The sequence below is a fragment of the Erythrolamprus reginae genome, chromosome 6 (assembly GCF_031021105.1).
Source record: "Erythrolamprus reginae isolate rEryReg1 chromosome 6, rEryReg1.hap1, whole genome shotgun sequence".
Lineage (NCBI taxonomy): Eukaryota > Metazoa > Chordata > Lepidosauria > Squamata > Dipsadidae > Erythrolamprus > Erythrolamprus reginae.
The window spans coordinates 93,572,541-93,597,267 of record NC_091955.1 but is presented as its reverse complement, the minus strand read 5'-3'; the positions used below and the strand labels follow the sequence as shown (position 1 = coordinate 93,597,267).

The following is a 24,727-nucleotide window of genomic DNA, read 5'->3' as shown; positions in this document are numbered from 1 at the left end:
GGCTTTGGAAGAAAAGTTGGACTGGTGAAAACTGACCCACAGGAACTGAAGGGGATCATTTCGTTCCCTGTTCAGTAGCCCAGTGTTTCCCAAGCTTGGCCACTTGAAGATATCTGGACTTCAACTCCCAGGGAATTCTGGGAGTTGAAGTCCAGATATCTTCAAGTGGCCAAGCTTGGGAAACACTGCAGTAGCCAATATTGTCAATCCGCTGTGCCAGACGTTCCGCAAGGAACAAGCTGGCCACGGTTAACCAAGAAAACGATGCAAATATGCATGAGAAACTAGCTTGAGCAAGGCATAGCCCCACCTCCTCCATCTCCTTCCCTTTCTCCAGCTTTTTTTTGGGGGGGAGGGGGGGCGGTGGCATTCAAGCACTACAGAAACTACATTCCCAACAAAGGCAAATCCTTACCTGCCCGCAGGAAGCACGTTTTGTAAAGCAGGGCGGTTTGCCTGTGTGATTGTGTGCCTTGCACAAAAAGGCTCGATGATGCAAACAGCGTGCGGGGTTGGAGACAAAGCTTAGTGCTGGGAATCCTCCATCTCTCTCCCTCTCTCTCCTCCCACCCAGGAAATTCAACACCATCCAAGGAAAAAAAAAATCCCAGCAACGAATCACTTTCTCAGCCCGAAATTTGCAAGGTCAGAGGTGAAGGCTGAAAGCAATTCCAAGGCTCTTTCGCTGAGGCTCCGCAGTTTCTCCCAGGAGGGGCTGGAAACAGCTGCTTAACCGTCCCCCAAGCCAAGCTGTTGCTGTAGCAATGTATGAAAACACAGGCGCCTGATTGCTTTCTCTTGCTTGTTTAAGCTTCATTCCGTCTAATCTATCCACAAAGTGCAGCGAGGGAGGATCAGGCTGTTAAAATATTTGGTCCTCAGGGGTTTAGGAAGGCTTCGCTTGTTGAATGTTTAAGGTGTCGAAGCTTAGAACTTTGACGCCTTAAAAATGATTTAAGTACTGTATTACCTACAAGATCATCTGTTGCAGTGTCCTCCCTGTCAATGACTACTTCAGCTTCAACCACAACAACACAAGAGCACACAACAGATTCAAACTTAATATTAGCCACTCCAAACTTGACTGTAAATTTATTTATTTGTTTGTTTGTTTGTTTGCTTATTTATTTATTTATTGATTTGATTTGATTTGATTTGATTTGTATGCTGCCCCTCTCCGTAGACTCGGGGCGGCTAACCACAGTAATAAAAAAACAGCATGTAAATCCAATACTAAAACAACTAAAAAACCCTTATTGTAAAACCAAACATACATACAAACAAACATACCATGCATAAATTGTAAAGGCCTAGGGGGAAAGAATATCTCAGTTCCCCCATGCCTGATGGCAGAGGTGGGTTTTAAGGAGCTTACGAAAGGTGAGGAGGGTGGGGGCAATTCTAATCTCCGGGGGGAGTTGGTTCCAGAGGGCTGGGGCCACCACAGAGAAGGCTCTTCCCCAGGGGCCCGCCAAATGACATGGTTTAGTTGACGGGACCCGGAGAAGGGCCACTCTGTGGGACCTACGACTTTAGTAATCGAGTTGTCGAAGCATGCCATCCCTTAACCCCCAAAACATTACCCTTAGACTCTCCACTGTTGATCTCTCCCGATTCCTAAGAGGTCAGTAAGGGGCGTGCATAAGTGCACCAGCGTGCCTTCCGTCCCCTGTCCTAATGTACCGTGAAACCTCAACTGGTTTTGAACAGGTAATTCTGTCTTTCCCACATCTTTCATATTTTATATTAGGAAGATGATCATGAGAGAGCTGGTAGTTTTCTTCCAAATTTCTTTAGGAATACATTTTTTTAAAAAATTTAAACCCCTTCCCTTGCAGACTTTCCTTAGTAAAATATTGGTTTCAGTGATGGCTGCTTAGTAAATACTATTCATCTGTCATTCAATTTTCCTTTTGAAATGGGAACCTGGACTTGCAATGCTTTACTGAAAATGTTGCACTTTTGCAAAACGGCTGCAAACAAGTGAAATGAATAATTAAATATTTTAGCAAGCCTGTTCTCTTTTTTTCCACCATGGCTTAGCTCTGGAAAAGGTGCGAAATGTATTATAAATACCCCTGAGGACTAATTTCACAGATTAATCACCTGTCTGTTTTATCCACAACTAAAGGAACTGAAAAGAAATTGTGGTTGTCCTTGTATAAACATAGTGGGTTTGCTTATTTATTTAAACAATGTTGGGGGTTGTAAATATAATATCTAAATTTCCTAATTCTTTATAATGATCAATTGAAAAGCCAAATAAGACAAAGGAAGGCAAACAAGTTACTGTTTGATGGGATCTCACTGAGAAACAAAAAGAGATAATGGCAATTAAACTAAAGAAGGAAGAATAAAATACTTATGAAACACAAGATGTTTAATAAGTGCTAGATTTCTTGTTCAGTTGCAATGGCAAAAGGTACTATCCAGATTTATTTAAATACATTAAATACAGGGTTAAGTAAAAAATTTGGGCAATCAAATTTCTGATGATGTGGTTAAATCTTTGAATTGACTTTCTCTATTTAATTGAAAAGTCAAACTGAAACATTGAATTCAATGCTTGTTTGTTTGATTGATTGATTGGATTTGTATGTTGCCCCTCTCTGAGGACTCTGTAAAGGACTCGGACTCCTGATTCTTTTCTGATCATTTTGATGTTTCTATATACAATTGAAATTTCTCCCCAAAAAAATATTAGGAAACACTTAACAATTTATTTTTAATATCTGGACTGGATTAACTTTCATATTTGATTCAATTTTTCTGAATTAAATTAATGACTCGAATAAATTTTGCTTGATAGCTCAGGTTATTACTTAATACACTTGTTTTTATTTTGTTAAATTTCAGAAAGTTCAAGTGAAAAAGAAAGCGGAGGTAATAGCCACCAGGAAGGCCGTTTTGAAGGAAATCATTCTCAGTGGAATAATTGGAATTAGTTTGGAGGCAATTCGGTAAGTGCTTGCAACACAAAGGGAAGGTCCCATGTGGGGTAATGATGAATTATGTGCCTCTTTGATTGTGATATTCTTATACAAGGTGTAAGTACTTGCAATTAAAGTCTTCCTTTCTGTGCCTCTTCTTTGTGCAGGACATCGGAACAAGGTGGTCACCATCTTCAGAACCGAATCCCAGCAACCGATAAGGTCCCACAGAGTTGGCCTTCTCCGGGTCCCGTCGACTAAACAATGTCTGGCGGGCCCCAGGGGAAGAGCCTTCTCTGTGGCGGCCCCAGCCCTCTGGATTCAACTCCCACCGGAGATCAGAACCGCCCCCACCCTCCTTGCCTTTTGTAAGCTATTGAAGACCTACCTATGTTGTCAGGCATGGGGAAATTAAAATACCCCTGGGCTTATATTGTTTATGTATGGTATGGTTGTGTTGCATGGTTTTAATAATGGGTTTTTAGATGTCTTTTAATAGATTGAATTTGTCACATTGTTGTTTTTGTTGTGAGCCGCTCCGAGTGTCCGGAGAGAGGCGGCATACAAATCTAATAAATAAATAAAATAAATAAATAAAACTGTTGAAGACCAACAGTACAGTCATTTTCTTTTTTCTGCAGTCAATCTTCTATGTTTCTATCATTAAAAGCAAATTTCAGTTGTGCATAAAATGTTTGCTGTTGTTGAAAACTCTACGGTCCTAAAATGTACTTGTCACCAGAATGACAGACAGAGAGAGAGAGACCCAAGAAGAGGCTTGGGGAGAAAAAAGTATAAGCTTTTATTTGTACAAAGAAGAGCTGGGTAGACCCTTCCACAACATAGAAATCTAATAGATAAATAAACACAGTGTTCTCCCATGTCTCTGGAAGGAGAGTCCATCATGATGGACTCTCCTTCCAGGACCTGGAGAAGACCGTTCAGGTGAGTACAACGGTTCTTCCCTCGATTTTCACGGGGAATGCGTTCCGAGACCACCCGCGAAAGTCGAATTTCTGCGAAGTAGAGATGCGGAAGTAAATACACTATTTTTGGCTATGAACAGTATCACAAGCCTTCCCTTAACACTTTAAACCCCTAAATTACAATTTCCCATTCCCTTAGCAACCATTTATATTATTACTCACCGTTTATTTATTAAAGTTTATTTAAAAAAATATTTATTAAAGGCAGGCGAAAGTTTGGCCATGACATATGACGTCATCGGGTGGGAAAAAACGTGATATAGGGTAAAAAAACCACAAAGTATTTTTAATTAATATTTTTGAAAAACCATGGTATAGACTTTTCGCGAAGTTTGAACCCGCGAAAATCGAGGGAACACTGTACATACAAAGAACGTGCAATGAAAGGCCACACCTTGTGGAAGGTATGGCATTCTTTTATACCTTCAATGCCATCAGTTTGGTACCATGGGCCATGCAGCAAGGAACAGGGTACCATGGGCCATGCAGCAAGGAACAGGGGAGCGGAGAGCTTAGCAACAGAGGGGCTGGGTGCTTAGCAACACAGGTATTTGCCTGGTGTAACCCTGCCAAGGTATATGATATATTCTGCACCAGCCACTGAGTTATATACAAAAACAAGATAACAGAAGTTAGATGAGCTGAACCCAGATGTGAAATTTCTTCCAACAAAATCACAGAGAGATTCTGGATAATTTTAAATAGTCCAGAATGCCCTGCTGTGCAGTTGACAAGGCAGACCTGCAACATTTCTCCTTTCAAGGTTGGAGGGATGTGTAAACTGGTCATTGCAACTCCACCTGTTCCACCCGTTAAGTAAATTAATGCTTAACCCAGTAGGTAGGCAAAGTTGGCTCTTCTATGACGTAGACTTCAACTCCCAGAATTCCTGAGATAGCATAATTGGTTCAGGAATTCTGGGAGTTGAAGTCCACAAGTCATAGTAGAGCCAACTTTGCCTACCCCTGGTTTAACCCAATCAGCACGAAATGTATCTCTTAGCATCCTTACCTTTCAAAATACAATCCTTATTAACCCTTATGTTAAAGGGTTAAATAAGGTTCAGGAGAAAAGTGTTTTTAATAGGAAAGAACAAGGGGGCACAATCTGAGGTTAGTTGGGGGAAAGATTAGAAATAACGTGAGAAAATATTATTTGACTGAAAGAGTAGTAGATCCTTGCAACAAACTTCCAGCAGACGTGGTTGGTAAATCCACAGTAACTGAATTCAAACATGCCTGGCATAAACATATATCCATCCTAAGATAAAATACAGGAAATAATATAAGGGCAGATTAGATGGACCATGAGGTCTTTTTCTGCCGTCAATCTTCTATGTTTCTATCAAAATGGCTTAAAAGTAATGTCTATAATAAATACTATCCATCTATCTACTTACCTAACACACTTTGTATCAAGGTTAAAATTCTCTTTAAAGTTAGTAGGAAATATAGATGGTCCTCTATGTATGAAACCAAAGTTAAAATCTTGGTTTAAAAAAAAGGCACTCTTAAGTATAAAAATCTATTTTGGGGTTTTTAATAAAATGTTACTGCTTTCACAATAGAAAAAAAGAACAAAATCTATATATAAGTCTGCTTTTAGGCAGCAAGTGTAATCAGAACTTCAAATGATTGATTGAATGGGGACATACATTTATGTTTCCAATGTTGGGGTGAAACCACTGTCATTACGAGATTACTACTACAGATTATTAGTATTATTAGTACTGTTACTCAAAAGAATTGTAACCAGACAATACACTGTTTATATGGATATTGAATATGTTCTCTTTATATATTATAATAATAATAATAATAATAATAATAATAATAATAATAATAATAATAATAATAATAATAGAAGAGGAGGAGAAGGAGAAGAGCCTCCCTTTGCACAGCCTGGAGACTTTCTATAGATCCCAGTTTTTGAGTAATAAAAGTTAGGACTGATTGGCGCAGGGTTAGGCAAAATTTGCTCTTTTATGACATGTGGACTTCAACTCCCAGAATTCCATAGCTAGCATGATTGGCTCAGGAATTCTGGGAGTTGAAGTTCACAAGTGATAAAAGCCAACTTTGCCTACCCCTGGATTGGCGGAAGGCAACAGATTAAGTGCGGATTGGCTACAAAGGGAGGGCGGTTCCTGAAGAGCCGGTACCTATCCGTAGAGATAGGAAGAATAGAGAGCAGCCCTTCCCAAAGGGAAGAAGCAAGAGACAAAACAATCACACAGTTTCCTTTCGAGAAAAGCAACAACAAGCAACCAAAGAAGAAAAGGAAGCTGTAGTATTTGCTGCCTAAACACCCTGTTTAAAGAACAGCTGTCTTGTTTTCCCTACCTTTATAGAACCTCGTAAACACCTTTCTTGTTATTAAATAAATGAAAGCATTTATGAAACGAAATAGGGATAGGAATAGAATAGAAATAGGATAGAATAGGAATGGAATGGGAATAAAATAGGGATGGAATAGAAATGGAACAGTATAGGAATAAGATAGAATAGACTGGAATAGGAACTGGAATGGAATAGAGTTCTATATTGGCCAAGTGTGATTGGACACGCAAGGAATTTGTGTTTGGTGCAGATGCTCGCCGTGTTCCCGAGGGCTAAAAATCGGAGCTACTCCATCTGAGAGGCAAGCTGAGGGGTTTTCTGTCTCCAAAAGAGGCCTTCTAAAAGGATTCCCGCCCCTCTCGGCAGCCCAGATGGGAGAGTCCAACGAAAGATCCTCTCCCCCCTTTAATCTACGCCCAACTCTTCGGGTAAAAACGAAAGGATGCCTCAGGAATCGGAGCTTGGGCTGGCACTTCTATACGAAAGGAGTTTCTATCTCTACGGTCACGGAACACTCGGGGCTTTGGTTTATCGCGAGAGGACGCGCGGTTTCCTCTCGATTTTTTTTCCTTTGGCTTCAGCTTTGAGGCCGCGGCGGCAGCGGCGGTGTCTCGAGCAATGGGAGTGGGGAGGTGAGTCGCCCTCCGGAGGAAAGAGGGAGGGGGGGTGAGGTTGGACGGAGGCCCATTTCCCCCAGCTGTGCTTCCCAACATCCCTCCCCTCCCCATTTCGGAGTCAGACGGCACGTCACTCCACGCCCCCCCCCCCCCAGTCGGGGCAGCTGCTCTTCCCCCTCCCCTCTGCGTGGGGGGGGGGAGTGGAGAGGAAGGGGAGAGAAAAGAGCGGGCTGCTGCAAGCCACGCCCCATTTCTGGCCCAGGCTCCTCCCCCTTTAACCACCTCCCCAGGCTTTTGCAGCTAGATTGGAAAGGGAAGGCGCCCCCCCTCCTTTTATAATAGGGCCTGGGGTAGGCAAAGTTGGCTCTTCTATCCCTTGTGGACTTCAACTCCCAGAATTCCTGAGCCAATCATGCTAGCTCAGGAATTCTGGGAGTTGAATTCCACATGTCATAGAAGAGCCAATTTTGCCTACCCCTGTATAAGGGGCTCTTTAAGAGCCAGCCTGACCCCTGGTGACCAGGTGGCCCGGGTTTTTTGACGGTGGTCAAGGATGAGGCTGAGCCACTGCCTCTCATCAGGACCACTTTGTTCCTTGCAAGGGGGCTTTCCTGGTGGTCCTCCATCGCAATGGAGGGCTCGTTGATTGATTGGTCGATCATTCATTCATTCGACTTCTATCCTGCGAATCCCGAAGGACACAGGGTTGCTTATAACAGTATAAAATACAAAAACAGTTTAAAAAAGGCAAATATAGAATCTGATTTATATTCCATGTTCCTCATCCTTCAACACCACCCCACACAGCATGTTCTTTTGGTGGTTGTCAAGGATGAGGCTGGCCACCACCCCTTCATGAGGACCTGCTTGCAAGGGAGGGGCTGGGAGAAGGAGGCTTTCCTGGTGGCCCTCCATCCCAATGGAGGACTCATTTATCTTCCCTGCTCCTCACCTTTCAAACCCTTCCCCACATGGCATGTTTTCTTGTCAGTGGTCAAGGATGAGGCTGGCCACCTCCCCCTCATCAGGACCCTTTTGTTCCTTGCAAGAAGTGTGTGTGGAAGGAGGCTTTCCTGGTGGCCCTCCATCCCAATGCAAGCTCAGCCCAAATTGATTCAGCTTTTCAAGGTCATCCAGGTGCTGCAATTGGCCTTCTTTCCCCAGTTTGTGTTCTCTTGCAACATGAGGATAGTGTCAGTACTACGTACCTTCACCGGTTCGATTTGTCAATGTATGAACTAGCCATCAATGTATGTTTGGAGGAATTAGCATAAAGTTGTTTCAAGGGCTTGTGTTGCAATTGGGAGTTAGATGTGTTTCTCTGCGTTATTGCTGTTATTGTTGTTAATGCTTGCTATTGCTCTAGCTATTATTTGTTGGTTGGTTGGTTGGTTGGTTGGTTGGTTGATTGTTTGATTGATTGATTGATTGATTTCTATGCCGCCCTTCTCCTACTAACACCTACCTGATCTGACGCTCTGCTAGTTTTGTCTGTGTGACTATTATTATTATTATTATTATTATTATTATTATTAATTAGATTTGTATGCCGCCCCTCTCCGTAGACTCGGGGTGGCTCACAACAGTGATAAAAACAATACATGGTAACAAATCTAATAATTAAAATCTAAAATAACAGTTTTACATTAAAAAGTCTAAAAAGAAAAAACCCCAATAGATAAAATATATACACACAGTCATATCATGCACAAAACTACATAGGCAAGGGGGAATGTCTCAGTTCCCCCAAGCCTGACGACAGAGGTGGGTTTTAAGGAGTTTACGAAAGGCAAGGAGGGTGGGGGCAGTCCTAATCTCTGGGGGGAGCTGGTTCCAGAGGGTCGGAGCCGCCACAGAGAAGGCTCTTACCCTGGGTCCCGCCAGGCAGCAATACCTGCTGTGTGCTAAACGTTGGTCTATGTATTATGTATGTAAGTAATACTTATGGCATTATATAGAACTATATGTTGTGCAGGAGAGAAATATTGTAAAATTATATATGTATATAGAACTGTGCTCTGAAGGGAAATATTATTGGTTAACAGCTGTATGTATAAAACTGTATATTGTGATATCTGTTTTGTATATGATTGCTTGACTTGTATATGTATGGAGTGGACTGTTTGCTTACTCCTATTGAATATATGTAAATAATACACTGCTCAAAAAATAAATAAAGGGAACACTTAAACAACACAATATAACTCCAAGTAAATCAAACTTCTGTGAAATCAAACCGTCCCCTTAGGAAGCAAAAATGACTGACAGTCAATTTCACATGCTGTTGTGCACATTCAACTTTGTATAGAACAAAGTATTCAAGGAGAATGTTTCATTCATTCAGATTTAGGATGTGTTATTTGAGTGTTCCCTTTATTTTTTTGGTGCAGTATATTTATACTCTACTTATTAGCCTGGGTTATTGGCTGAATAACCACCACTGCTGCCTATTTAATTAATTTAATTTAATTTATTAGATTTGTATGCCGCCCCTCTCCGGAGACTAGGAGCAGCTCACAACAATCACAACAATATACAAATCCAATATTTAAAAAGAAAGGAAAAACATTTAAAAAACCCATCATTAAGAACCATGCAATACAATCATACCATTCATAAAAGCTATATGTGCTCAGGGATATATCAGTTACCCCACGCCTGGCAACAAAGGTGGATCTTGAGTAACTTGAAAAAGGCAAGGTGGGGGCCGTTCTAATCTCCAGGGGGAGTTGATTCCAGAGGGCTGGGGCTGCCACAGAGAAGGCTCTTCCCCTGGGTCCCGCCAGACAGCATTGTTTTGTCAACGGGACCCAGAAAAGGACAACTCTATGGGATCTAACCGATCACTGGGATTTGCGCGGCAGAAGGCGGTCCCAGAGATATTCTGGTCCAATGCCATGTAGGGCTTTATAGGTCATAACCAACACTTTGAATTGTGACCGGAAACTAATCGGCAGCCAGTGCAGACTGCAGAGTGTTGGTGTGACACGGGCATATCTTGGAATGCCCATGGTAGCTCTTGCAGCTACATTCTGCACGATCTGAAGTTTCCGAACACTTTTCAATGTAGAGAGCGTTGCAGTAGTCGATCCTCAAGGTGATGAGGGGCATGAGCGACCGAGAGCAATGACTCCCTGTCCAAATAGGGCCACAACTGGTGCACCAGGCGAACCTGGGCAAACGTCCCCCTTGCCACAGCTGAAAGATGTTTCTCTAATGTGAGCTGTGGATCGAGGAGGACGCCCAGGAATAGAACAAAATAGCAATAGAATAGTACAGAACAATACAATAGAATACAGTACAAGCAACAGGTTGCAATCATGCAGTCATAAGTGGGTAGAAATGGGTGATAGGAACGATGAGAAGGCTAATAGTAATGCAGCCTTAGTAAATAGTTTGACAGTGTTGAGGGAATTATTTGTTTAGCAGAGTGATGGTGTTCGGGGGGGGGGACTGTTCTTGTGTCTAGTTTTGGTGTGCAGTGCTCTGTGGTGTTGTTTTGAAGGTAGGAGATGAAACAATTTGTGTCCAGGATGTGATGGGTCAGTAAATAATTTCACAACCCTCTTTTTGACTCGTGCAGTATACAGGTCCTCAATGGAAGGCAGATTGGTAGCCATTGTTTTTTCTGCAGTTCTGATTATTGTCTGAAGTCTGGGTCGGTCTTGTTGGGTTGCAGAACCAAACCAGACAGTGATAGAGGTGCAGATGACAGACTTAATAATTCCTCTGTAGAACCGTTGGTAGAGAATATTGAGACTTTAACCGAGTTCTGGAGTCTCCTGGGCACCTGTCTTATTATCTCTTAAGAAAATAAATTATGATTTGATCTTTAAAATAGTGGAGTTACACACTATGGTTTTTGTTGTTGTTATTTTCCTCTTGCAGATGCCCCGTCACTGCTCTGCTACTGGCTGTTGCACTCGCGATACACCTGAAACACGGAACCGAGGCATTTCTTTCCATCGGTGAGAAATGATTTTAAAATTGCAGCTTTGTGTTTATTTATTATTTATTCCTTATTTCAATTTCTAGGCCACTCTTTTCCGAAGACTCAGGGCGGCTTACAACCTAAAAATAATTACGCAGAACATGGAATATTAGACATCGAAGTTAAAACTAAACTAATTCAGAACCTAAAACCCATATAACGTTCCAAAATTCAGTTAAAACCTGTGCTAAAAACCCATATCTTAAAACCACTCGGTCACACTCATCCATATCTCAATCATAACATAGGCTGGAGCAGAATATCCATGCTCACCAACCCCAAGCCTGCCGGCAAAGATGTGTCTTCCAAAAGACCAGGAGAATCTCTGGGGGGAGTTGATTCCAAAGGGCTGGGGCCACTACAGGGAAGGCTCTTCCCCTAGGCCCACCAGCCGTGTGTGCTATCTCACCATCATGAAATCAACCTTTGTAGGATCAGTGATTTTAAAGAATGTAAGAGCATACACTGTGCCCTGCAGGATCAGACCCCAGGCCCACCAACTATACAAGAAAACCGCTAGTCTCCCAGTAGATGGCCTTCAGATGATCAAAGCGATTGATTGATTGATTGATTGATTGATTGATTGATTGATTGATTGATTGGGCTTTTATGCCACCCCTCTCCAAGGACTCGAGATGGCTTACAGCACATAATAAAACAATGTATAACCTTTCAGATCCAATTAATTAAATATAAAATGTAAAAAAAACTCAAGCCACAATAAGCTGTCATTCCCATTCAGTCCACTTTCTCTCATCACAATCATCGGCCAGGGGGCAAGAATTTAATGGCCCCAAGCCTGGCAGCACAAATGAATCTTAAAGACTCTTGCAGAAGGCAAGGAGGGTGGTTGTAGTATGAATCTCCGGGGGGAGCTGATTGCACAGGGCCGGGGCCACCACAGAGAAGGCTCTTCCCCTAGGACCCACCGACCAACATTGTCTAGTAGACGGGCCTTGGAGAAGGCCGACTCTGTGGGACCTGACTGGTCGCTGGGATTCGTGCGGCAGAAGGCGGTCCCATAGGTATTTTACTTGAGCTTGGGGGGGGGGGGGGAGGCGATACATGTGACCTCTGATCTCCAATACGTTAATCGCTTAACATCTCTTCTCACAGATTGCCAAAGGACAATCCACGGCGAACCACATGGTTAGAGAATTGCCAGCGGAAAGACATGAGTGGGCAGGGTGTCTGGGACCCTGCCTCAAAATATGTTTATTTTTGCTCCAAGCACTTTGAGAAGAATTGCTTTGAACTGGTGGGCACCAGGTAGGTAATTTGAATATTTGAAAAAACGTGAAAGAGCATGCAGAATTAAAGTAGACCGTTTGCAGTAAGAACAGTAATGTACATGCATATAGACTGGGGGTCGGCAACCTTAAACACTCAAAGAGACATTTGGATCCATTTTCCAGAGAAAAGGAAACAGCAGGAGCCAAGCCACAAAACCCAGGGGTAGGCAAAGCTGGCTGTTTTATGACTTGTGGACTTCAACTCCCAGAATTCCTGAGCCAATCATGCTAGCTGAGGAATTCTGGGAGTTGAAGTCCACAAGTCATAGAAGAGCCAATTTTGCCTACCCCTGCACAAAACCATCTCCCACTTAATCTACAAACCTAAGTGCTACTTGGACTCCCAAGCTTGTCTTATGATCTCTTGCTCACTGTGGGCGTGGTTTATTTTGTGGGTGTGGCTTGATGGTCATGTGACCAGGTGGGAGTGGCTTGACAATCATGTGACCCGGGGTTGGCTTAAAGGTCATGTGACTGGGTGGGAGTTGCTTACCGGCCAAGATAAGTTTTCAAATAGGTATCTGGACTCCTTTTCAGTTGATAAAATCTCATTATTTGAATAGACACAAAAAGGACAAATGATAGACAGCATTATTTGTTGAGGAGCGCAGTAACATTTTAAGTGTTTTGAACTGAACCCAGAAGGTTCGGTATGATAACAGATTAGGCAAGTAGCTCAATTTTCTTTCATTGCTATAAAAGTTCAGTTCTAGATAAGGATTAAAATGATTAAAACGTTTATGGGTAAAAGCGTACCATTTAATTATTTCCTATTTTAAAAGTAATTAAAGATCACACTAAGGTATAGTGATACCTTGTCTTACAAACGCCTCGTCATACAAACTTTTCGAGATACAAACCCAGGGTTTAAGATTTTTTTGCCTCTTCTTACAAACTATTTTTTGCCTCTTCTTACAAACTATTTTCACCTTACAAACCCACCGCCACCACTGGGATGCCCCGCCTCCAGACTTCCATTGCCAGTGAAGCACCCATTTTTGTGCTGCTGGGATTCCCCTGAGGCTCCCCTCCATGGGAAACCCCACCTCCAGACTTCCTTGTTTTTGTGATGCTGCAGGGGAATCCCAGCAGGGAAATCCCAGCAGCACAAGAACGGGCGCTTTGCTGGCAACGGAAGTCCAGAGGTGGGGTTTTCCAGCGAGGGGAGCCTCAGTGAAATCGCAGCATTGCAAAGACACAGAGGTCTGGAGGTGGGGTTTTGAGGACTTACGTGTTTTTGCGCTGCTGGGATTTCACTGATACTCCCTTCGCTGGGAAACCCCACCTCCGGACTTCCATTGCCAGCGAAGTGCTCGTTTTTGCGATGTTGGGATTCCCCTGCTGGGATTCCCCTGTAGTATCGCAAAAACACAGAAGTCCGGAGGTGGGGTTTCCCATGGAGGGGAGCCTCAGGGGAATCCCAGCAGCACAAAAACGGGCACTTCAGCTGGCAAAAGGGGTGAGTTTTGGGCTTGCACGCATTAATCGCTTTTCCATTGATTCCTATGGGAAACATTGTTTCGTCTTACAAACGTTTCACCTTAAGAACCTCATCCCGGAACCAATTAAGTTTGTAAGACAAGGTATCACTGTACTAGAGAAGGAAGGAAAGTAAAAAAACTATTAAGTATTCAATAAATAGTGCATAAACTTACTACCCCCATTACTGGCTACATCCCAAGTAAATTTAAAGTGACAGCAAATCTTATTTTTATCCCATCTTTATTACTGTATATACCCTGTTTCCCCGATAGTAAGACACCCCCGATTGTAAGACGTATCGGGGGTTTCAGGGGGGTCGGCTAATATAAGCCGTACCCCGAAAGTAAGACATATGTCTTACTTTCGGGGAAACACGGGGGTATTGCCGGGGGGGGAGCCCGATGACGTCGCTTCCAAGCTCCCCGTGAGCCCCTCGCCTCGCCGCGGCGCCACCGCCTCTTCCCCGGCTTGGCAAAGCGAAGGACGGCGCTGGTCCGAAGCGAGCCGAGTGGGCGGCGGCTTGCAGCGAAGGCGCTCGTCCCAGCAACCGAGTCCTGCCGAGGCTCGGCTGCAAGCGGCCAGCGAGGCCGACCAGCTCCGAGGCGAGCGGCCGGAGCTGCGCCCTCCTTCGCCCGCCTCCTTTCCGGCAGGCAGGTGGGGCTGCCCAACTGCGCAGAGCGGCTCCTCCCCTCCAGACACACGCTTCCCCGACACGCGTCTGTGGCTCCACGCGTGCACGCCGCTTGGAGCCCTGAGGTTGAACTTGGAAAAGGGCTCACGAGGCTCCTGTCCCGTGGCTGCCCTTCTGGACTCTGGGGAGATGCCTTCGGGAACGCGACCCTTTCAATTTTTTTCCAATGTAAGACATACCCCGAAAGTAAGACGTAGTGGGGCTTTGGGGGGTAAAAAGAAAGTAAGACACTGTCTTACTTTCGGGGAAACACGGTATATATTTAAAGGTAGAAAACATACCTATACCTATATCAAAGATGACTCAAAGAGACAGTGAGCTTCAGGGCTTAAAAGCCCTTATTGATTCACAATACTGGCAGAAATTCTCGCCTTTCGGTTTTCATGCCTGGAAACTTGACAGGGTTTGAGGATTTGAATCTTCCCATGTTCTCAGGCCCAAGTTCTTTTTGTTGTTGTTATGTTTAGGTGACATTTTTATTTTTCTTTATTTCTTTAAGGGCTTGGCTCTTCCTTATCTTTCTTCCCCAGGGATTTTTCTTAAACAAGATCCATGGCTTTTCTTCTGTTTGTTTCTATGCCTGCTTTATCTTTAGGTATGGCAGCTAGTGTCACATTAGTACTAACCAGGCTTAATCCCGCTGACCTGCCAGATCCAGGAAAAGGTGAGACCCATGTTTCTACCTGCTAAGATAGCAGAGAGTCAGGCTGAGGAAGGGAAGTCAAAGTGAGCGGAAAAGTTATTCGCATCCTGAAAATTTAGAACGTGATTTCCGGTCAGAAATCAAGGGGATATTTTCCTTTCCCAGATTTTTTGGGTGACGTGTATATAATACTAAAACTGAACTCTTCTCTTTCCTTCCCCCACCGGAAAAAAAGAAACCCTGGTAAATTTATTTGAAGAAAAATAAGTGTGACTGAAATCTTGAAATGATCTTGGCTATTTATTTATTTATTTATTTATTTTATTACTTAGATTTGTATGCCGCCCCTCTCCGAAGACTCGGGGCGGCTCACAACACGTGGAAACAAATCATAAATAATCTGACAGATTTAAAATATTTAAAGATTTAAAAAAGACCCCATGTACTAACAGACGTACACACAAGCATGCCATATATAAATAATATATAAGTTATACTAGAGCAGGGGTGTTAAACGGGATTTCTTTGAGGGCCATATCAGCTTTGTAGTTCGGACTGGAGGGAGCGGTGGGGCGACGGGACAGTTGCCTCCTTCAGCCCCCTGCTGGCCAAAACTGTACGCAGGGTCCATACGCAGTCCCCATGCACCTTGTTTTTGTCTTTCATGGCCTCCTGCAGCACTCTACCTGCTGAAAATGGTCCTCACACAGCCCCGTTTTCGGGCTTTCAGCAAGTTTTTAGGCCATTTTTGGCCAGCAGTGTGCTGCATGAGGCCACGGAGAGTGAAAATGAGGCGCAGGGGGCTTCATGTGGCCCAGCTGCTAGAGGCACCGTGGGCCGCTCCTTTAATATTTCCCGGCTGACCCCATGAGCAGCATTAAAGCCCTCTGCAGGCCAGATCCGGCCCACAGGCCTTGAGTTTGCACCCCTGCACTAGAGAGTATTTATTTATTGTTGTGAGCTGCCCCGAGTCTGCGGAGAGGGGCGGCATACAAATCTAATTAATAATAATAATAATAATAATAATAATAATAATAATAATAATAATACAGTAATAATAATAATACAGCAGAATTGAGGAGAAGCAACTAGAGAAATTAGTGAAATACGAAGATCTAAAAATCGAGCTGCAACGACTCTGGCATAAGCCAGTGAAAGTGGTCCCAGGGGTACTTGGCACGCTGGGCGCAGGGCCAAAGGATCTCAGTGGACATTTGAAAACCATCGGAATTGACAAAATCTCCATCTGTCAATTGCAAAAGGCCGCTTTACTGGGATCGGCAAACATAATCAGCCGCTACATCACGCAGTCCTAGGTGCTTGGGAAGCGCCCTACTGGTGATGAAATACAAAATCCAGCATAGTTATCTCGTTTGCTGTGTTGTACTGACATAATAATAATAATAATAATAATAATAATAATAATAATAATAATAATAATAATAATGCCAAAACAGATCATATAGAAACATAGAAGACTGACGACAGAAAAAGACCTCATGGTCCATCTAGTCTGCCCTTATACTATTTTCTGTATTTTATCTTAGGATGGATCTATGTTTATTCCAGGCATGTTTAAATTCAGTGACTGTGGATTTATCTACCACGTCTGCTGGAAGTTTGTTCCAAGGATGTACTACTCTTTCAGTAAAATAATATTTTCTCACGTTGCTTTTGATCTTAATTTGATATTTAATTTGATCATAACTTGACATGATACTATTTCATTACAAGATTTCTGGGTTGTGGATACCCAACAGAATTAGAAAAGGAAAGGGCTAAATATATGTGGCCAAATTTAATTGCTTCATTTAATACGTTTGTACATAGAAAAAGCTGGAGGAATGATACTCAAAATAGAATGTGACTAGCTAATTCCAAAGCCCTCGGAAGCTCTGCCTTCTCCTCCAGCGATCCATAGTCCAGACACCAAGGTTTCTGAGCCAGTAACAACTTTGATGTTTGGGGATATTTTTTTTCCCTTTGTAGCGGCTATCATCGTCTCAAGGAGGGGGCTGTCCCTACAATATTTGAGCCTCATGCAAAGCCACGCCGGAAGTCTAAGCTAAAGGGTTCCAAACTTGCAAGGTACCAACAGAAGCAGATGTGAGTCCCACTCTTCTGACCTCATGTTCTCTGTAACCCTGTGCATATGTGCCATATTTTTCACCTAAGCGAAGGGTGGGGGGGTAAATCTGCCTCTGCCTGCCAGAAATTTGCCTCCTTGCATCAAACAGCCTGGTGAGCTTCAGCCTGATTTAGCACGAACAGCTGGTTGGGGGTTGGATCGGTCTCCTGGAATACCGACAATCAGCCGTTCTAGACTGCAGGGATCACCACTCCCTACTGCCGCATCCATTTGCTTCATTTTCCCGCATCCACATGTCCCATTCACCACCAAACAGGAGGCATGGAAAATGGGACATGCGGAGGCTGAAAATGGGGCAATGGCAAACCTGTTTTCCCTCGGATACCAAAAGCGCATGCACACATTTATTTATTTATTTATTTTATTTTATTTTATTTTTTATTTTTAAAAATATACTTTATTAAATATGTACATTAAAAAAGAAAGAAAACGAAGACAAAACAAAAAAAAACAATACAACATTTGATATATACATATAACATACAACAAAAATAAAGCATCATGCTTTATACATGGATTATTTGATATCATAGCTTAGTATTTACACCTGCTAAATGGCAGTGTAATTGGTGTGCAGCTCATTCATTTAGAATAATATTTTCCCTTTATTGGTTATTACACATATATATACATCTTGTTAATTTTCCTATTAGTCTATCCATTTTTTGTTTCATTTTCTCAATGGTATAATAGTGCCTTGGTAGTAGTAATATACCCTCTTAATATCAATTTGATTTTTCTCTCTAAATTTAATATTTTAAATAATTTTATCGTTATTCCCATTTTTCTTTTCTTTTCTTTTTCGCAATCCAGACATACCACTTGCTCCAAGTTTTATTTTTATTTTATTTATTTTATTTTATTTTATTTTATTTTATTTGTAGGCCGCCCCTGCCCATAGACAATAACAACAATAATAAAACAGCATATGACAAATCTAATATTTAAAATAATTTAAAAACCCTTATTAAAAACCAAACATACACACAAACATACCATGCATAACTTGTATAGGCCTGGGGGGAAAGGAATATCTCAATTCCCTCATGCCTGACGACAGAGGTGGGTTTTAAGGAGCTTACGAAAGGTAAGGAGGGTGGGGGCAATTCTGATCTCTGGGGGGAGCTGGTTCCAGAGGGTCGGGGCCGCCACAGAGAAGGCTCTTCCCCTGGGTCCCACCAAACAACATTGTTTAGTCAACGGGACCCGGAGAAGGCCAACTCTGTGGGACCTAACTGGTCACTGGGATTTGTGCGGCAGAAGGCGGTCCCGGAGATATATAAAGTATCTTTAGGATATTAAATACTTAATACAGATTTAACTTAAAGTGGTAAGAAAATAGTTGATTTATAGATAAGATAATAATAACCAAGACAAGCAAAAGGACACCGAATATTCAAGCCAGAAAATGAAAATATTTTATATAAATTTTATTATATAGATATTGATAATTGTTATTGTTATTTTTGTTGTTTTTGCATTGTATTGCCCTTTTGCTTTTGACATATGTATTTTTTAAAAAGAGAAATTTAATAAAAACTATTTTAAAAAAGAGAGAGAGAGAGAGTGGTGCATTACTTCCTGGGCGACCCGCGTACTTCTCACCTGACTTCCATTCTCTCCCTTTTTTCACAGCTGTGTCTGCTGCAATGCAGAGAAGACACCTCCATTGTGTATGGAAGTCTCTTGCTTCCCTGTGCAAGAGCTACCAAACCCTGGGGCTGCTCCCACTCCTGGTGAGCTTCGAAGCCAGCCCAATCTCCCCGGGTCAGAACTAGAGAATTTGGCCACTCTCTCAGACCTACCCCTGGAACAATTGCCAGCTGCCACCGGCCAAGAAGAGGCTACTCCATCTCCAGCTCTCCCAGAACCTGTCGGGGACCCATCTCAACCCGTTTCTCTCTCCCTCTACATGCTACGACTCCCGCCCCCAGCTGGCGCCTACATCCAGAATGAGCACAGCTACCAGGTGGGAAGCGCCTTGCTCTGGAAGCGGCGAGCCGAGGCGGCACTCGACGCTCTGGGGAAAACACAGCGGCAGCTGCAGGCTTGCCGACGCCGCGAACAGAGACTCCGCCTACGCATTTGTGAGTTGCAGCGCGAACGGCGGCCACATGGTGGCGATGCGCACCGGCGGATTAAGGAACACCTGCAGGTCTTCGAGTTGCAGCTACTGAATGACCTTGAATGACCTTGGATCAGACCCAAATTACTTGCTTGGTGTGGTGGTGGTGATGGTGGCGGCGTTGCAAACTTGGCTTGCCGAATTGCCCATCTCCAAAGTGTGTCGTAGCAAAACTTTAGGGCTCTGCAAACAGGGAATCCACTTCATGCAGCCCTGTTTTCCCCTTGTTTATATTTGTAAAGGAATATTTCTTTTGTATACGTGGATGAAAGATTGCTGGAGGACAGGCATTCAGGAAAGGTGGTTATTTTTGAGGATTTCATTATGGTGCTGCCCTAGAGGGTCATAGTGTTTCCTTTCTAAAAAAAAGCTACTTGACATACCTAATTTGGAGCTTGACACGGTTGCCCAGTAGACAAAAGAATCTTTTTGATATTTTTCTTTAAGTTACAAGGCTGTATGATATGAAAGTTTTACAAAGTATTATATTGTCACGAAAAGAAAACCCTACTTCTTTCTAGCGTATTTCCGCAGGTGCAGGATTATAGTACAGTACTAGCAATAGAACTTAGACTTATATGCCGCTTTAGAGCCCTCTCTAAGTGGTTTGCAGAGTCAGCATATTGCCCCCAACAATCTGGGTCCTCCGGAGAGGGGCGGCATACAAATCTAATAAATAAATAAATTTTACCCATCTCAGAAGGATGGAAGGATGGGTCAACCTTGAGCCTGGTGAGATTTGAACTGGTGAACTGCAGTCGGCAGAAACAGCTTGCAGCACTGCGCTCTAATCACAGTGCCACCAAGGCTTATTATTATCCATGGAATCCAGGAAGTGATCACCTTGGCGTCCTTAGCAACCTGCCGGTATACGTGACGTCAAAGCTCCACCCCCGGAATCTCTTCGTGGGAGGGATTCCCCAGCTCCCTCAAAGGGAGGTCTTTTCAGGTAAAAATAAACATTGTTATTTTTACGAAAAAGGACGCCGCAGTAGTGCTACAGGCAAAGGGAGGTCCTTTCACGTAAAAATAAAAATGTTTATTTTTACGTGGAGGGACCTCCCTTTGCTTGCAGCGCCGCTGCGGCGTCCTTTTTCATAAAAATAAATAAAAATAAAAAATCCCTAAAAATAAAAAACGATGGGATTCCGGGGGCGGAGCTTTGACGTCACGTAGCGTTCGGGTTCGGTTCGGGTTCAGCCGAATTTTACGTGAAATTCGTCCGAACTTGCCGAACCCAAACACCGTTGGGTTCGCCCATCACTACTTATTACCAAAAAACCCTCCCCACCAAAACTCAACAAAATCAATATATTTGCATGTGTCATCTTGCCAGACAAATATGGTAATGATTTAAATCTGAATTACGTAAAGAGAAAAAATTGGCTCTCTAGCCTTGGTCCTGCGAGGGATAATTTTGTACAAAGACATTTAGCTGTTTCAGTATGTAAGCTGCTAGGCTACGGATTTAGACATAGCTTGAAGCAAAGCTTACGTAGTTGCTGGAGCTGAGAGAAGCAGTAGTGGGATTCATTTAGTTGTGCAACCCACCACTGGCGAGAAGCCTAATCCAAATGTGAAATTTCAGAATGTTTTAACCCTGAAGTAATGAAGAGAAGCTTTTGGTTCACAAATTATGTCGACCCTGTATGTTTTGAGTAAGAACCTTTCTAGATGTGCTCCTCTCGTAATATTTTCCGGAATATTTCACTCACTATAGAAGATGTTTTGGATTTCTCATTATTCTGTTTTGTAATTAGAAAACTACTTGCATGCAAAAAATCTCTTGCCGGATCAAGGGACTTATCTTCAGCTCTAAATGAAATCATTTTAATATAATTTTATTAAGAAATTTGATGACAATAGTAGTAAGTAAAATCTTTGCACAGGTTCGCCCAGCGCACCAATTGTGACCCTACTTGGATCAGGAGTTTATTTTCAATGCCATTCATGCGCTTAGCACCTCACGGTTAGATTACACTGGGGAACAATTTGTAAAACAGTTTCTGTTGAGTTTGATTTTTGATTTTTTTTAAATAGTTAGTTAGGCATGCTGGTTTCAAAACTGTAGTTGGTTTTCTTCTATCACGTCAAGTTTTTTCTCTGCACCTTATATACATAATATAGTTAATTAGGCAACATGAGCATCAAATTGCATTTTTTACCTAGCCCTCTTGCTAACGTCCTGGAAAATCTTGGTGAGTGATACGACCAAGATTTGAAGGTCGTAGAAGCACAGCATCAAGGTAGATGGGATGTACATATGATGGCTGGCTATTGTTGGAGCATCAAGCGATAATGTCTATAGATTAAACACTCCAGAAAAAGCTATAAGCGAAAAATTTTACCTTAATATGTGTTCTGCCGGGCTCTCTGATAGGAGCCTCCCGAAAATTCAAGGGTACAAATTTCAGACACACACACATTTGAAAATTCAAAACAATGTTCTTTATCACAAAAGTCAAAATAAACTAAGCACTCTTTTTGTATTGCAAAGAGCGCTCTTCCCAACACAACCAGGTAGTCTGTACAATTTCCCTTAAGCAGTCATTAAGTACTTAGCCAGCAGCTGTGGAGAAACTTCACACCCCTTCTTTTTCCAATGAAGTGAGACACACACACACACACACACACGTTGCTCTGCTTTGGTTTCAAAGGCGTGAAAAAGCAACAAAGTCCAGCAACACAAGATTCCTGATGAAACTGTGATCAGATACTCTTTCACAACGGCCAAACCCACATGCTGCTATTTATAGCAGCAGCCCTAATTACTGGAGCCCCATCCAAACACCCTTATTTCCTGTAATATGTCCTTACTTGGTCTCTTCTACGCATAATTCTGCGCTTGCGTGGGTCCAAAACGTCATCATCCGAATCAACGGAAGATAAGGGAGATTGACTGCCTGGGCTGTGTGCCAAGCCCTCCTCTGCCGAGTCACTCCCACCTTCTTCTTCGTCCGAGGAAACTAAACTCTGAACTGATTCTGTCGGCAATAACACAGGCCTGTGACATGCTGAAGTTTCCCCTGCATCCACCTCCCCATTCCCTGGGGCAGGAGTTGGGCCAGAGCCAACCCAAAACAAATATGTATAATTACCATTCAATAAAACAACTTTGTATGAACACAATTTAACTTGCAGTGACTATTATAGCCTTCGTATGAATAAAATTATTCTTTATAAACAGTATATTTGGTAAGTTTTTACTTTAGTTTCCTTTACATGCACAATTTGTATGACTTTTCAGGGTCTCCTGTTGACGTGATAGACAAAACCTGGTTATTTTTGGATCCCGAGGCCAAAAGTTAGTTGAAAACAAGTCACAGATTTAAGACAACAAAATTGGTGTTCCCCAGTGTAACATGCTCTACATGGGGCTACCCCTGAAGATTGTTCGGAGACTACAGTCCAAAATGCAGCCACGCGAGCTGTTGTGGGGGCACTTACCCTGTTTCCCCGAAAATAAGACGTACCCCGAAAGCAAGGCATGTCAGAGGTTTTGCAGAATTTGCTACTATAAGGCACCCCCCGAAAATAAGGCGTAATCAAGTTTACATACGGTATGGTGGAAAAACATACGGTACCATTCAAAGCTGTTCATAGCGGTACCGTAATAATGTGGCGTCCCCTGATGGCCCCTTCCATCGCTTTGTACCATCCAGTACAGCAGACACAGTCTGCTGCTGTCTCACCGCCATTACAGTCTCCACTACAGTGCGTAGACTGTAGTTCCTCTGGTGGCCGGAAGCTGCAATAGCAGGAGTATACTGTTGTACCATATAAGTGCCGTCGTTTGTGTGTGGAGGTGCCATACTGACAGGTACCGTACCGTAATCAGTGTACCATACGGTACACTTTCTTTGGGGATGTCAGCTTTTCTGCCTGTGAATTTGTCTTATTTGAGAAATATAAGCACCCCCCGAAAATAAGACGTAGCACAACTTTTGGAACAAAAATTAATATAAGACAGTGTCTTATTTTCGGGGAAACACGGTAGGTACACCCACATTACACCAACTCTCCGCAAGCTGCACTGGCTCCCAATTGGGCTCCGGGGGCAATTCGAGGTGTTGGTCATTACCTTTAAATCACTATATGGCTTAGGTCCCACATTTCACCAACTCTCCGCGAGCTGCACTGGCTCCCAATTGGTCTCCAGGCGCAATTCAAGGTGTTGGTCATTACCTTTAAATCCCTAAATGGCTTAGGTCCAGACTATCTTCAAGACTGCCTTCTACCACATAGTTCCCAGCGACCAATAAGGGCCCACAGGGTTGGTCTTCTCCAAGTCCCGTCAACTAAACAGTGTTGGCTGTTGGGTCCGCGGGGGTGGGCCTTCTTTGTGGTTGCCCCGACTCTTTGGAACCAACTACCTCCAGAGATCCAGACTACCCCCACCCTACTGGCCTTCTGGAAAGATGTAAAGACCAGGCTTTTTTTAAATGGTTTTTTTTAGAGATTTTCATTTTATTTATATGTTTTCATTTTTGTTGTAAGCCTCCTAGAGTTGCTAGGGATATGGGCGGCATACAGATTGATTTAATAAATCAGTAAAATCATTTCTGTGGCTTAATGTACCAGTAGTCCTCAAGTTTTGCAACCACAACCTTTTTATTCGTATCCTTTTTGTGTATTCAAAATCATGTTTATACTTTTGTCTGTTATCTTAACATTATGCTTGAATAAATAAACAAAAACAATTGTCGTTGCTAAGAGATACATTCGTTAAGTGAGTTTTCTCACCAATCCCCCATTACAACTTTTCTTGCCACAGCCGTTAAATGAATCATTGTGTTTGTTAAATTGGTAACGCGGAGGTTAAGTGAATCCGGTTTACCCATTGCTTGTCAGAAGGGTCGGAAAAGGAGATCACACAGCCTTGGGATTATACCAGTCGCCAACCGTTGGAATTTTGAAAAGTGTTCGGAAACTTCAGATCGTGCAGAATGCAGTTGCGAGAGCAATCATGGTCTTTCCCAAATATGCCCATGTTACACCATCACTCCGCAGTCTGCATTGGTTGCCGATCAGTTTCCAGGCACAATTCAAAGTGTTGGTTATGACCTATAAAGCCCTTTATGGCACCGGACCAGATTATCTCAGGGACCGCCTTCTGCTGCACGAATCCCAGCGACCAGTTAGGCCCCACAGAGTGGACCTTCTCCGGGTCCCGTCAACTAAACAATGTTGTTTGGCGGGGCCCAGGGGAAGAGCCTTCTCTGTGGCGGCCCCGGCCCTCTGGAACCAACTCCCCCCGGAAATTAGAATTGCCCCCACCCTCCTCGCCTTTCATAAGCTCCTTAAAACCCACCTCTGCCATCAGGCATGGGGGAACTGAGATATTCTTTCCCCCTAGGCCTTTACAATTTACGCATGATATGTTTGTTGTAGGTATGATTGGTTTTAAAATAAGGGGTTTTTTAGTTGTTGTAGTATTGGATTTACATGCTGTTTTTATTATTGTTGTTAGCCGGCCCGAGTC

General features: G+C 43.0%; 2 protein-coding genes across 2 annotated transcripts in view; one reads left to right on the top strand and one right to left on the bottom strand.

Annotated features, from left to right (window-relative positions):
• Positions 1-707, bottom strand: part of DZIP1L (DAZ interacting zinc finger protein 1 like) — a 41,607-nt gene extending 40,900 nt beyond the window's left edge. The window contains exon 1 of the mRNA XM_070754433.1: positions 416-707. Within this exon, the coding sequence (XP_070610534.1) occupies positions 416-589 (174 nt within the window). The 5' untranslated portion in view covers positions 590-707. The remainder of the gene's footprint in view (positions 1-415) is intronic.
• Positions 708-6,808: 6,101 nt separating this feature from the next.
• THAP7 (THAP domain containing 7) lies at positions 6,809-19,750 on the top strand. The gene is made up of 5 exons (XM_070754432.1): positions 6,809-6,887; positions 10,761-10,840; positions 11,980-12,132; positions 16,961-17,077; positions 18,756-19,750. Exons 2-5 carry the CDS (start codon positions 10,761-10,763, stop codon positions 19,309-19,311), a joined length of 906 nt encoding a protein of 301 aa, XP_070610533.1. The 5' UTR covers positions 6,809-6,887; the 3' UTR covers positions 19,312-19,750.
• Positions 19,751-24,727: the final 4,977 nt, after the last annotated feature.

Coding starts and splice junctions, on each gene's coding strand:
- THAP7 (XM_070754432.1), top strand. CDS start 10,761: ATGCCCCGTCACTGCTCTGCTACTGGCTGTTGCACTCGCGATACACCT. Junction 10,841..11,979: donor CGAGGCATTTCTTTCCATCG/GTGAGAAATGAT, acceptor CTCTTCTCACAG/ATTGCCAAAGGACAATCCAC. Junction 17,078..18,755: donor AGGTACCAACAGAAGCAGAT/GTGAGTCCCACT, acceptor CTTTTTTCACAG/CTGTGTCTGCTGCAATGCAG.